At 50.3% G+C, this 14,506-nt stretch overlaps 1 protein-coding gene across 1 annotated transcript in view; it reads right to left on the reverse strand.

Annotated features, from left to right (window-relative positions):
• Positions 1 to 7,747, reverse strand: part of ADAMTS14 (ADAM metallopeptidase with thrombospondin type 1 motif 14) — a 32,294-nt gene extending 24,547 nt beyond the window's left edge. The window contains exons 1-3 of the mRNA XM_056495586.1: positions 7,583 to 7,747; positions 6,790 to 7,229; positions 548 to 704 (exon numbers count right to left, since the gene is read on the reverse strand). Of these exons, the coding sequence (XP_056351561.1) occupies positions 548 to 704; positions 6,790 to 7,229; positions 7,583 to 7,655 (670 nt within the window). The 5' untranslated portion in view covers positions 7,656 to 7,747. The remainder of the gene's footprint in view (positions 1 to 547; positions 705 to 6,789; positions 7,230 to 7,582) is intronic.
• Between the last annotated feature and the right edge of the window lie 6,759 nt (positions 7,748 to 14,506).

The raw sequence follows: 14,506 nt of genomic DNA on the forward strand, positions 1-14,506 counted from the left end.
TAAGTCTAACGGGATATTGAGGTCTGGCTGGTTGTTGGTCCGGCTCGCTCTGTGGTGGGGGAATTGCTCTGAGTTGTGAAGACCAATCCAAATTATTGGACTCGAGAACCTTAAAGATTTTTCCATACTCAATGACACTATGATCTGTTAAAAAGTCAAATCAAGGCCACGTTTCTTAGAATCATCACAGAATGGTTTGGGTTGAAGGGATCTTAGAGCTCATCCTGTTCCACCCTCTGCCATGGGCAGGGGCACCTTCCACTATCCCAGGTTGCTGTAAACTTCATCCAGCCCAGCCTTGGACACTTCCAGGGATGGAGCAGCTTCTCTGGACAACAACTTCCAGAGCCTCACCACTCTCACAACACAGAGCCGATCAAAGCAGCACCTCCAGCCCACTTCCCTTCCCTTCTCCTTGATTTTAGCAGTTAAACTGAGCCTGAAGCCACAGGGTGAGACATACACAGGCTCACGGAAGGAGAAATCCTCTCCCCACGTGAAATACTTATTGCCAGTGCTGGGAAAGGCTGGATGCCAGCAGCCCTACCTTGGGGATGGAGGTCGTGGCGTGGCTCAGCACCATCCTGCCGGATGGCCGAGCGCCGATAGACCACGTGGGCCCTGCCGTGCTCCTCCGTGTCCTGCTGGCCCCTCTCCAGGGGCTCGATGAAGAACTCGCTGCTGTCTGTCCGAATCAGGCCAGCCTGGACTCCACAAAGACATAAGGAAAAGAAGGGGAGAAAAAACAATGTGGTTTTATAAAAGTGTAGGGGGATATAGACACTCAATATACTCGTTAAAGATTGATGCAGAGCACGCACAAAAGGGAAAGGCATCCCAAAATGATCTTGCCTTGATCCTACTCCATCACACCAAGATGGTTTTAATACCATGCTCATCTATGACAACCCTTAATTTCTCCTGTAGATGGGGGAAAAAAAGTAAAAAAGGAAGGAGAAACCAACCAAAAAAAAAAAAAAACCGAAAAAAAAAAAAACCAGCCTGGCTGCAAATCAAGTTGTGTCTTTATATGGCTGCAAAACTCTGTTCTGTCACATCCATGAGTTGTGCTAGATCCTGAACTCAGGGATACAAGGCTGAAGGGGCTCCCAAGACACTCCTGAGCCTCCCTGAACCGTCCCCACTCCATTCCCGTGGTGCTGTTAGCATATCTGCCATTTCACCGACACTACGAGCTGCAACAAGAAGAAGGAAAGACAAACCATTCTCTCTGCCCCATGAAGTACTTGGGAATTAACACAGGGGAATCCCATTGGAGCAGAAGCTGGAAAGCATTACAACTCCACCTCCCCAACACAGGGAAGATGAATGACAGGGCAAACATGGCTGGAAATGTTGTCCTGGCTACCGACCTGTTCCTAATTAACACCAAGCTCCCATCAAATCCCCCTTACATCAGCCTGAGCGCTCACACCCCGCAGCGCCGGCCGGCTCAGACCTCAGGCAAGGAAAAGGATCACCAGGATTTGGCTCCTATCCCACAGGCAGCCCCCCCCAGCTGGGCATTTTTCCCAGCTCCCTCCACGGAGCACGCCTGCGTTCCTTCCTCCGGCGCTGCCCGCTGTTGAAGAGCTGCCTGGAAAGCACCAGCAGAACTCATGGATCTGCTCTTGGAGCAAAGCCTGGAGCAGCATGGACCTGCTGGAGTCCTCATAAGGCTGTTGGGATGGTTCTCATCAAATAAAAGATAATAAAAGTAAAATATACACAGAGGGGTGTTTTGGACAGAGGCTGGGGCTCTTCCAAACCCGCCTGGCTCTTTGGGTGCCCTCCGTGTTCACGTCCCTTTGGATTCATGAGGCAATGGCCAACCTGACTCTGTTGGATTCCACCAAATTTCCTGCTCCACTTGGGTTTTATTAAGTGCTTAACTCCACTGCAAGGCGAGGTTTTGGCTTTGCTTTGGTTTTGTTTTACCTCTTCCCTGAGGAATCCAAGTCCCTGCCTGACACACGTATCTCATGTTCTTCCCACAGGACACATCCAGGTCAAACAGGGCAGCCCCTACTCTCAGCCAAGGAGATGAAGAACACAGCCAGGTTTAACCTGGCAGGGTGGTGGTGATGAGGCAGAGAACAAGCCAGGGAGTCAAACCACAAGTCAGGTTCAGTGAGGGCTGGGCAAGGCCATGATGATGGGGCAGGGCATAGAATCATGGAATCATTTTGGTTGGAAAAGCTCTCCAAGATCATCAGGTCCAACCATCAACCCAGCACTGCCAAGACCACCACTAAACCACATCCCCAAGTGCCACATTTATACATCTTTTCAATCCCTCCAAGGACAACAACTTCCACGAAGAAATTCTCCTAATTTCCACTTCCAAAACGTTGCTCTTCATTATTCAACAAGAGATGGAGCACAAGAAGGAGCCCTTCTGGGACACCACTACCCCCTCCCAGCCCTGCCATGGGGTGTTTCATTCGGGACCAGGCACCCCAAAGCCGGTTTAAGGGTTTAGGGCCAAAGCTGGGACTTGCTGAGTCAGGCGGCCGGAGGAAAGCTGTGCCGCCACGCCGGGGCAAGGCTGGATTAAAATGTGAAAGAGCCTGGTCCCAAGCCACAGCCCACTTGGGTTTGAGCTGCTCTGCAGCTCGTGACTAATTATATCAAGCTCAAGGAATAAAGCAGCCCAGACTTTCTCCCAAAGGCGCCGCTGGCTCCGGGGATGACCGACAGCAAAGGGGATGGATAATGCAGGGATTTCTGTGTCCATCAGAGCAGAGCAGCCCAAGAAATGAAACAGAAGCTACAGCAGTCACCCTGGCATTCATAAAAATAAATCTAAAAACCAAAACGACCCAAAAAACACCATTGCAAGAGGCACGCTCCAACCTGCTCTCTGGCAAAGAGGAGCAGCTCAGGTTGTGTTTCAGCATTTTGGGAGGGTTGTAACAGTAAAATGGCAGCAGATGCCACCCAGAAAGTCCCACTCAGCTTTTCTTGGGCTTTTTCCAAGAGTTCAGTTCCACCCTCAGCAATCAATTAGCCACGTGCTTCCCACCCTTGATTTTAATTTGGTTTAATAATACCAGATCGAATTAAATCAATTATCACTGCTTTTTCTAACATGAGAGATGCAGTCTGCAGCTCTCAGGGAAGGTATTCCCAAACTAGGAAATGGCCATTTAAAGACAATTCCACTGGAAAGAGGGAACACATACATCAAACTCACTCACAGAGGGTGAAGTCTCTTCTCCAGCTCTCCTGTGCCTCTCCAAGCTAAGGGAGAAATGAACGCCAGCTTCACTAAGGGGAACACCCCAGGACCCTGAGTAAGAAACTCTTCCTCCATTGCTGGATGAAATGCTCCAACTCCCACAGGAATTCAGGAAATTCTGACACTGAACACAGCTGAGATGTGGAAAAATTAATAAAGTGCTGCACTCGGCCAGGGAAGCTAACAGGAGGGGGGACTCCAGCTGCGTGCATAGTATGTATTTTTCCTATAAGATTCACAGATAATTTGGACAAGAAGTCCTAGAAAACCAGGCAGTGTGAACACAGACACCACGGATAACAGTGCTCCCCTTCCATCCAGAGGGCATCAGGCATGGTCCAAAGCTGCTCCATCACTGTTTTCATTCCTCTCTGCTACACAGGCTTTGCAGCCCATCAAACACAACACTTTACCTTCCTTGACTCCTTTTCCCTGCCCTTTGTGCCTAGGAGAGAGGTTTTTGGGGTGGCTATAGTCCAGGCTATGCCAGGTGACCCAAGCCAGGCCTCAAATGTAGCTCCTGGTGGAGTGAGGATATGGAGACACGCTCAGCACTAATTAATTAATTGGGTTTTCAGCCCAAACAGGGCTTGGTTTGCATCTCACTGCCAAAACTTGGGATTATCACCTGGGAGAAAAGCCCTCATACCCATGTAACACCCACACCAGCTGAGGTCAGTGGGATCTACATGACCAAAGGGACATCTCACACCCTTTTTCTCCCCAAAACTAACCCTACAGCTCAGGAACTGCAAGGAAAATCCTGGAAGACCAAGCCATGCTTTTTTCAGTGGGTCATCCTTTTGGGGGGCTGTTTCTCCCCCCATTCCCTATTAATTGCTGTCCCTGAGGGCTTTTATGTTCTGCTTATCTGCTGCCACCCATCTGAAGCAAAGCAGGGCCACGGGGATGGAAAACGCTGGCTCTACAGTTTGCAGCTCTAGGGAAAAGCTCACCCCAGGGAAAAGCCAGGCACACAAACATGGTGTCTGTGGATGATAATCCTTCACCCATCTCTGAAAGCAGGAAGGAAGCAAGGTTGGCCACACACTGCTAAAAGCCAGAGGGGGAAAATCTGGGATGCCTCCACTGCAGCGAGACGTGTCCGCCGGCGGAGATTTCTGCCTAACGCTGCTTTACCAGTCAGGAATTTGGTGGCTTAGATCAGCTTTGAAATTATGTTATGGGCGACAGCATCTTCCCACCCTGGTACGAGACACCCTTGCAAAAAAAAAAAAAAAAAATGAAAGGCCAGAGATTCTCACACGTGGATGCCCTCAGCGAATGGCCGCAGGAAAAAGGGAAAAGCGCTGCCTTGCCTACATGGCTAAATATGGATTTAGGAAAGACTTTGGGTGGACTTTTTCAAGAGCTGGGTTCTGGTTTTGTTGGGTTTTGGTTTTTTCTTTTTTCTCTTTTTTATTCTTCCTCCCCTCTGCTCCTCCCCACCCTGTTATTTATAATCTCCTAATCTCCTTGTGTACACAGCCCTCATCCGCAGCATCCCGGAGCGCTTCCTCTGGCCAGGATCCGGCGGCCCAGCGCCTCCCACGCGCGCCAGCCCGGGATGCCAAAGCCACAATCCCCTGCCCAAGCTCCTGGGCAGCTTCCAGCAAAGGAATTCTCTTATGGAAGAGTTACCTCCAGACCATTAGCAGCGTTCCTGACCATGTAGATCCCTCCCAGATGCTCTGCTGCTTCTCCAACCTCATAACCTCATCCTCCCATCCCATCCACACCTAGAACCAGGTTTTGGTTCCATTTAGCTCCATTTCCAAAATCAACCTCTTTTCACTGCTTTTTGGGAATCTTCTTAATCCCCCCATTCCTCCAAAGGATCCTGAGCAGACTGAAAATGTCAGACTCACTTAAGCCAGAGGGTCATACAGCCAGAAAAGTGAAACCAGCTGTGATGTTGGATGTATCACAAGCACCTGCTTGCCCCCTCAGCCTCATGTCCTTCACCACACCATGGGAAATTCCTGGTTGAAGCCAGGATATTGATCTGTTGGCCACTGAGCAACAATTTATTGTGGGAAATAGGAAAAAAAAAATCCTTATCCTGGGGGAAAAGCTGCTTCTTCATTTACATGGGGTTAAAAGGGTGGGCTTGGGGTACCACGAGTGGCAGGATAGAGCTGTATAAATCCACATGGAAAAGCATCCTGTGGTACAAGGTACATCCTAACCCAGCAGGAACAAGGGCAAAAAGAATGACAACCAACAAGATGTGCTGCGACGGGAAAACTTGGGGTTAAACCTGAGGAAAGTGTGGAAAAGTTAAATTAAAGCCTGCTTGGGATTGACACTAACAACAGAGTGGGCTCTGAGGAAGAGAATTCCCCAAAGCTGTGCCACAGCAGGACATGGATCAGCTGCTGATTTCCTCCAGCACCCTTTTGCTGGGATGAGATCTGCCACGGAACCTGCACACTTCAAACCCTGGTCTCTGCTCCAGACTCAGCACTATTGGCTGGAAATATACGAAATGCCTTTAAAGCTTCCAAGCCTGCCCACATTTGCCAGCTCCAGTGCAATCTGTGCCCCAGAGAAATGTCTGCAACTCCCAAAAAGATGCTTCAAAAGGTGTGGATTATGTGCTAAAAAAATTTAATTTCTATATGTAGGCGAAATATGTATTTCCAGCTGTGCTGCCCTATCATTTCTGCCTGTACAGTAGCACCAGGCCCTGTATAAAAAGAAAGGAATGCCAAATTGTTTGTGCTGGTGGCCAAAATTGGCTTAAGGAACTCCCAGAATAAAGCAACTAAAAAAAAAAATACATTTAATTTTTTTTTAAAAAAAGACACAAAATAAGACATTTCTTCCAACCCTGCAGTAACTTTAAGTGGTACCAGGAGAAAACAGCAAACTCTGGCACCTAAAACAAGATTTAATTGGCTCAAAGGAAATCTGAAGGGCAGCAGGCCAAGGGTATTAAAAAATAAATGCTTCCCCAAGCATATCAAAGGTAGGGAACCCACAGGCAGAGCAGATGCCAGGGATAAGGAGGTAACAGAGCCATTTAAAGGAATTAAAGCACTGTGGCAGCAAGTTACTGATGCTGAACTGTGCTCAGAAAGCCAAGAGCCTCTGAGCCCTTGAGTGATTAGGGAAAAAAAAAAAAAAAAGAAAAATATGCAAAAAGATGCTTGGTGGGAGCCAGACTGCAGCTAACAGTGATTTCAGGGTGTGCTTGAACTCACACAGCATCATTTAAGAGGTGGGAAAGGCAGAGGAAAAGTTCCCAGAGGTAAAACACGGGTGGAGCAAGGATGGGACAGCATCACCATGAGTGTGGGTCACCGTCCCAAAGGCTCAGATGTAACAGCATCTGGGCAGGAGGCAGACCAGGTGCAGCACTGAGCCTTTTAAATAAATATTGGTGCACAAACCATCCTGATGGAGCAGGTACTGACGCCCAGGGAACTGCTGCTCTCAAGGGCTAAAGGGCATCACACACAAAGTACCACCAAAAAATTGGGTTTCAGGACACCACGATTCACCAAAACAACACACACAAAGCACCCCAGCAGCCCCCAGCTTACCAGCCCATCGCAGTTGCTGATGGCCACGGCAGCTCCGGGCATCCCGGAGATGTCACCGGTGAAAAGGCAGCGCTGCTGGAGCGGCTCCCGGAAAAGCACCTCGAAATCCTCCTGCCACTCCGCCACGGCTCCCGGCGGCAGCAGCCGGTGGTTGGGCCTCAGCCGGAGGTGCAGCTCCTTCCCAAAAACCGTGACGTTGAAGTAGAGCAGGCGGCGCTGGGGGGGCTCATCCGGGGGGCTGCGGGGGACGCGGCGGGAGCGGGAGCGGGAGCGGGAGCGGGAGCGGGAGCGGGAGCGGGACGGGTCCGGGGCACAGGCGGGCTGGCCGAGCCCCGCCGCCGCCTCGCCGGACACCACGTGCGACAGGAAGCGGCCCCGGCAGTCGGTGCTGAACGGGACGATCACTCCATACTCGCTGAGCTTGCCGGACAGCAGGAGCTCTGCGGAGACAGCACCGAGCGCAAGGGGACCGTGGGCGCGGAGCATCCCGCCGGGACCGCGGGGGCCGAGCCGAGCGGGGGAGCCTTCGGCCAGCTCCATGAGCCCGACAGCTGCTTTTCCCGTCCGCTTTGTAGTTTTAAGCGGGTGCGTCCAACGTAGCAGAAGGAACTCGGGCTGACGTCCCCTCGCACGCCAAGCACGCCAACTATTTCTCGCCCAGCCTCCATCTCCCCCAATTCCCATTGAAACCTACGCCCCCCCACCGGCGGATTCCTTCTCTCCCTTCTCCCCATCCTCCGAGGTGCAGCCACCTGTCAGCCCCCACACCCCCCTCCACCCCGGCCCCCCGTACCTGGGGCGCTGCCGGCGGCCAGGCAGCCGTGCAGGGGGACGAGGCAGGAGAGCACCAGCCGCAGATAATCCATTTGGGGCCGGCGGCGGGATGCGGGATGCGGGATGCGGGATGCGGGATGCGGGATGCGGGATGCGGGATGCGGGGCGGGCGGCGCCCGGCGACCGCCTCCCCCCCGCCGCCGCCGCCGGGGCCGCCGGCGCTCCCGCCGCCGCCGCCGCCGCTTCTGCCGCCTCCCGGGCGGCGTGGGGCGGGCAGGGGGCCGGGTCTGGGCCGGGGGGTGGGAGGTCTGGCTCGTTTTAATTAAATTTCTTTGAATTTTTTTTTTTTTTTTTTTTTTTGTTTAATAAATTTTTAAACGTAGTTTTCTTATTAAAGGCGCGCGGGGAGGGAGAAAAAAAAAAAAAAAAAAAAAAAAAGTTCTCGCGTTGCCTGTGGGTCGTTCTTTTCTTGGAGATTTAAAAAAAAAAAAAAAAAAAAAAAAAAAAAAAAGAAGGCTTTTCGGGCAGCCCTCCCTCCTTCCTTTCCTCCCTCCCACCATCCCGCCTCTCCATCCCTCCCCGCCCCGCGGCCGCCCCGGCTCCAGCGCTGCCCGAACAAAGGCGAGACGCGCCGGGAGCCGGGGAGCTCCCCCAGCTCTGCCCCTCTCCCCAAATCCCATCTCCCTCCCGGCCCCTCGCTGATGGAGATGCTCCACGGAGAAAGCCAAATCGTCTCCCGGCTCAGAGCGCTGCCGCCGAGGTAAACATCCTGTTTGGAAACATCTGGGATGTTTTCCAGATGTGGAATTGAAGATGCCCCATCCCTGGCAGTGCCCAAGGCCAGGTTGGATGGGGCTTGGAGCAGCCTGGGATAGTGGAAGATGCTCCTGCCCACGGCAGGAGGCTGGAAAAAAAAGGAGTTTTAAGGTCCCTTCCAACCCAAACCATTCCATGATTCCATTTAAGTTTTATTTCTTCCCTCTTGTCCTGTTTTTAGGGGGAAATAGACAGAAGGAGGCACTGGCCTTGCTCCTGGATGCCTGGCTCACATGTCTTGGGTTTTCCAAAGGGCATCACCACTGGGACCCACAGTTCAACACGTGCTGTGCTTCCTCAGGCTCCTCCTCCTCACCACCCTGACAAGGGGCAAATAAATCCAGTAACTCCCCTAAAAATCTCAACAGAACTCGACAAATCCAACGCTGTGGTAAAAGGGCTTCCCACATCACGGAATGGTTGGGGTTGGAAGTGATTTTCAGTATCATCCTGTTCCATCCCTTTGCCATGGACAGGGACATCTTCCACTATCCCAGACTGCTCCAAACCCCATCCAACCTGGCCCTGGACACTTCCAGGGATGAGACATCCACCAGCACAGAGGAACAAACCTCCTGGCACTGTTTCCATTTGCTGTGTCTGGCTATTTTTTAATTCTGGCCAGTTCCAGGGAGGGGGCTGTGCTGCAACACCAGTAACACCAGTTGTGTTGGTTGTGCTTGGATTTTCCTGCCATGGGGCCCAGAGACTCTGGGTCACACTGAACAACCCAAAACCTTTCCCAAGAGGTAATTCTGCCTTGAGGCACTTGTCATCCAAGCTGCCACAGAGGCCAGAGCAAGATGGAAAAGGCAAGCAGGGAAAACAACTCTTGCCAGCCTGCAAGCTTCCCGTCAGGAATTAGGATTTTGGGGCAAAGAGGAGAAGCTGAGGCAGTGGTGATCAAAACCCAATCCAAAATTCCCTGCAGCTGAAGTCGCAGGATGCCTCCAAAATGAGAGAGGAATACACTTACTTCAAGTAGAGAATTTCAAGCTGGAAGAGAAACAGATTTTAATTCCCAATTTAAGCCTTTTCATGCTTCTGTTGCTTTGTGCAATCTATAATTAAAGAGGAGAAATGATCTGCAAGAGATTCTTTGCAGAAGAGATGGAAAAAGAATTTGTGCTCCGAGCATTTTGGATGATTTCAGAAGATATGCACCCACTGGAGCATCAAAGCTGGGAAAAGCCCTTTTTTCAACTGAATAGATTTATGAGGAAACATGTAATAAAGGGCATACTTTACTTGTGAAGAACAGCTCTGGAAAACATCATTTAATTACTGTTTTTCAGAGGCAAAATCTATTTCTTCACCCACAAGATCTGTGAATTTGTCCACTCCCTCTGGACCTTTATGCTTCCCTTGATGTTAACAGATCTCTGGCTTTGGCAGCATAAATTTGGCTGACTGACAATGGCAATGACCTGACACACATCTTGCCTCATTTATTACCTTCTAAAGGTAATAATTAAACATGTTTGGGCACATGTGATGTGCTGGACATGGTGAGAAGACAACTTCCAAGAGGATCTCCCATGTGATGAGACGTTCATTCGTCACCCACACAGTGACACCAGCCCTGCCTGTTGGTCTTACCTGCTTGAAATGTTAAATAATCAGTGTGGATTTTGGTGTTATCTCTATCAAGGCACCATTATTTAAGTCAGAAAAATGTGTTCATTCCATCCTTTTTCTTCTTGTCATAGAGGAGGCAAAGAGAAGCAGAAAGGCAACTTCCCCTTGTCCTTTCCCTCCTGTACTTTCCCTCTGCTTTGGCCCCTCCATTCTCCTCTTTGTCTCCTGGCTTTGCCTTTCCCAGCCTTTAACTGTCCCACCCTTCTCCTTGACTTTAGGCTTAACCTTTTCCTTTCTATTTTGGAGTCCAAGTGGATCTTTTTCCTGTTTTTTCCCCTCCTCGGGTATTAGTTTATCTCATGTCCCCATTTCCTCCATGGATAATTCACTCTGGAATTCTTCATGATTCAAGGCTTTCCTCTGCAGCCTGGAGATTTACCAGTGACATGGGTTTGGGGACTTTCCCATTTATTGGGTGACCTCTAGGCCTGGGGAGGAGCAGGTTTCCTTTCCAGCTTCCAGAGAAGAAAGCTGACAAACAGCTGCTGCTTTTAAAACCCCAAATCAGACTCCAGCCTGATTTTCATCTGACAGTGCCAATTTCTGGCCATCCTGGAGTGCTGCAGTGTCCAAACCCTGCCCTATCCCACCGGGTACCACTCAAATTCAGAGCCCAGGTGACATGTTCCAAATCCCCTCCACCAGCAGTAGGTGCAGCTGTTGGCCCCCAAATACAATTAATCTTGATGTTTTTGAGGGCTGGAAAAACCCTCACATAAGGCTGGAAGTATTTCTTGCAAGAAAAAAAGCCAAAAAACCAAAAAACAAACCCACTTAATTGGGTCTATTTTTGTGCCTTTTTACACTGATTGCTTTGCTCAGCCATGCAAACCTCCTGGGGGGGAGGGTATTAGGGCTAATAAAATTGCAGCAATCTCCACCAATTACCTAAACTGGCTTTTCTGTCCATAATATCATGAGTGTGGGAGCCAGGAGCTCGGGATCTACCAGAGCAAGAGGGCAGGGCTGTATTTCCAGCCCTAGCTCACCACATTTCTTCTTCCCAGAGATGTGAACCTTCTGTTTGTTAATCCCAAAGGCTCTGAAACAGCTGCCCCTGCACTCAGGTTGCGTAACCACCTCCTGGCCACGGGCTGATTTCTGGCAAGAAGTGGTCAAAATCGCAAAAAAATAAAAAAAATAATGAAGGGGAAGAAGGAGGGGAAAGTGTTTTGCAGCTGTTTGGGTTAGTCTGAGGTTTAAAAAAAAAGCTGGAAGATGGATGAAGAGCTGGGAGGGATGGCTCAGCATCTTCAGCACAGGTAGGATGGGCAGGGATTTTTTTTACCTGGTGCTTATCCAGGTGCAGTGCTCAGGAGAAGGCAGAGCTTGGTTCGGGAAGCATCCCAAACCCACCTGAGCGGGCTCCAATCGCACCCTGCTCTCCAGAGGGAGGGATGGGAGCAGACACAGGGCTGTGACCTCATCCCTCAGCCACGCGGGATTAAACCGGGGAGCAGCCGCTGCTGGAGCACCGGGGCAGGAGGGGAGGGAAAACCCCCTGAGCATCTTCCCGTCCCTCTCCACAGCAGCCCCCGGCCGAAAACCACCCCTTTTTCCAGGATTTCGGCTCTTTTCGGGGGGATTTTTAGGCGCCCTGCTGGAAGACCACGAAGATGGGCTCGTCCAGGAGAGGAGCAGGAGGAGCTCGAGCCCGGTTTTTGGAGTTTTTGGAGTTTTTGGAGGCAGGCAGGGAGGGAGGGAGATGACAGACACATCATCTGGTCTCCGGCTGCCCCGGGGAACGATCATTCCTGGCAGATCTCTCCCTAATCCCTACTTTAAGACCTCCAAGGATGGAAGGAGCCTCCACAAGCCCCCAGGAGATTTTTTTTTTTTTTTATGTCTCGCTTTTCTTATCCATGAAAGTTTTTTTCCCTCCTGTTTAATCTGTGCATCTGCAAGTTTGGCCTGGGTAAAACACTAATCCTGATAAATCCTGCCACCAAACTCTTCCTGCCAGCTTCCCAAAGGTTCTGGATGCTGCCACAAAACCAAGTGACGATGGCAGCCACTGGCAAAATTCTTCCACGAGATCCCAAACACACAGCACAGCGTTTTAAAGGTGAGGCTTCTCTGGAGCTGGAAAATGAAGGGTTTTGTATGGATTTAGGACACAGTGCTGTGAATTTCTGAGAGGATCCAAGATCCCAATGCCTTTTTCCAGGACCCAAAAGTGACAGCTGAGTGTGCCAAGGGGCTGATCCAGCCAGGGTGGGAAACCACCTCTTCCTACCCTCTCCCCACGGCCATGTCCTCATATCCCACATCTCCAAAGGCTGCCATCCTCCCTGCTTCCTCCTTGAGCCCAGCATCCCACAAGCTGGCAATTCCCTGGAAGCAAGAGGACAGCAAAGAGCACAGGAGGTTGCAAGGGTGACAGCAAGAAACCTCTGGAGAGAAACAAACTCCTGCATAGGCACATCATGGCAGGAACAGAGCTCAAATCTTACCAAGGCTCATCTGCTGATGGCACCTAGGCAGTGTTTTTTTGGGATCAGAGCCCTGTGTTCATCCCAGTCCAAACAGAAGCATCTTTCCCTCATCCCAGGGCGCTGCACCTCCAAGCATAGTTTCTCCTCAGCTACTGAGGAGAAAATTCCTGCAAGATGTTTGCCTTGGCAGCCTTGCTGGGAGGTTTTCTAGGGGCTGGGAGTCCCCCCCCTCCATTGCCTTGCCCACCCAGGGATGAGCAGACAAGCTCAGGATCCTGAACTGTAAAGCTGGAAAAGGGATAAATGAGCCAGAAAGGGGAAACCGACGCCGGTCCCGGCTGAGCTGCGAGTTAAGGGATGGTGAAACAAGGTCAGAGAGATTTATACTGACAGCCTTGGATGGCTTCCAGCCCCTACTGTCAGTGGCAGAGGCTTGGAAAAGAGCAGGGAAAAACTTGCTCTCCTTCTAGGAACTGCTCTGCAGAGAGAGCTCGGCCGGCGTGGCCGGTGACAAATAACCCCAAAAGCAGAAAATGACCCCAAAATCCTCATTTTTCTGCAGCAGAGGTTGAACTCCAGGTTGGCAGCACCTTGGTGGGACTGAGGTGGTGGCTGGGGTGAGATTGCTGCTGCCATGGGTGGAAACACACAGAACTCTCCTTCCCAAAACTCCCTGCTGGTGGATTCCAAGAGAAAACAAAATGCTCCCTATCCATGGGGGGTATTAAAGACTCTCCAAGACAGAAATTTAGGACCAAAATCCCACCAGCATCTTCAGCTCTGAGGTTTGGCACAGTCTGGCCACAGGCCTGGCTTGGTAGGAGATATTCATCCCTGCTGTCCTGGCATTCCCAGCCCTTCCCTTTCCCTTTTCCCTGCTGATGCACAATATAAACTAGGTTAGCATCCCTCTCACACAAGCCTTTCCCTCTCCACACATTGACCACCTTATTAATATTTTATCATCTTCCTGCTAAAATTAAGCTTACTGCCATGTAAACCCCCAATCTTTTTTTTTTTTTTTTTTTTTTTTTTTTTTACCTCTTAAATGAAACTCATGAGCATTTCCCAGTCCCTGGTGCCTTGCTCATCCCCTCAGCCCACAGATATTTTTCCAGCATGACCCTCACCAACCAGAGAGAGCTTTTGAGTGAATCCCACTGAGCCCCATCTCCTCTTGTAGCTCAAACTGAGGAAAATTAATTTTTCATTTGCTTGGGGCCAGAAGCACCCTGAGGTGGTGGAGGGCTGGAAAACAGCTGCTTTTTTTTTTTTTTTTTCCCTGCAATATTCATGGAAGAAAAGTGAGAAATAGAGGGAGAAAATCATTCCAAGCCTGGGGTCAGTGGTTTACACACATTTTGCTGCAGTAAAAAAGCCAAGCCTGATTTTTTTTGCATGATATCCATAGGTTTTGGAGCTTTGGAAAAACCTCTCCTTGCTGCCACCTTCTACACAGGTTAGCATTTCCATTGCTCTTAAGGGTTTAGCCAAAAAAATCCCACTTTTCTGCACCATCCCCTTTCAGCCCATGATTTATTCTTGCCTCTTCTCCCCAAAACTTGGGCATGCCTGGGGGTCCAGTGGAGCTGGGAGGGTGAAAAAAGAGGGAAAAGGGGAATTTCTGGTGCTTGGAGGTCTGGTATTGTGCCTATATGGCTTTTATTTTTAGTTTTTCTAGCCCTGGCTCTGCAAAAGCATCTTAATTACTGTTCTTCAGCTGTAAAATGAAACCCAGATGTGCTCCCTTTGCAGAGGTTTCATCAGGGGATTCTGCCTGAGGGGGACATCCCAGCAAGGAAAACATGGAAATTATTATTATTATTAATATTATTTTAAGAGCTCTCGTGTCCAGAGCTATTTGTGGTGGCCCCAAGCCAGCACATGCCTCTTCCCTGCTGCTGTAAATAGAAATTATATCACTCCCAGCCCCAAACACCCTTAATTTTTCACCAAAATTAAAGGGAAACACTCCTGAGCTGGGCCTTGAAAAGCTGATGGCTGTGGGACTTGGGCACAGCTGGCAGAGCTGCCACAGCTGGGCAGAAAAATAG

This window comes from Oenanthe melanoleuca, chromosome 6, assembly GCF_029582105.1.
Source record: "Oenanthe melanoleuca isolate GR-GAL-2019-014 chromosome 6, OMel1.0, whole genome shotgun sequence".
Classification (NCBI taxonomy): domain Eukaryota; kingdom Metazoa; phylum Chordata; class Aves; order Passeriformes; family Muscicapidae; genus Oenanthe; species Oenanthe melanoleuca.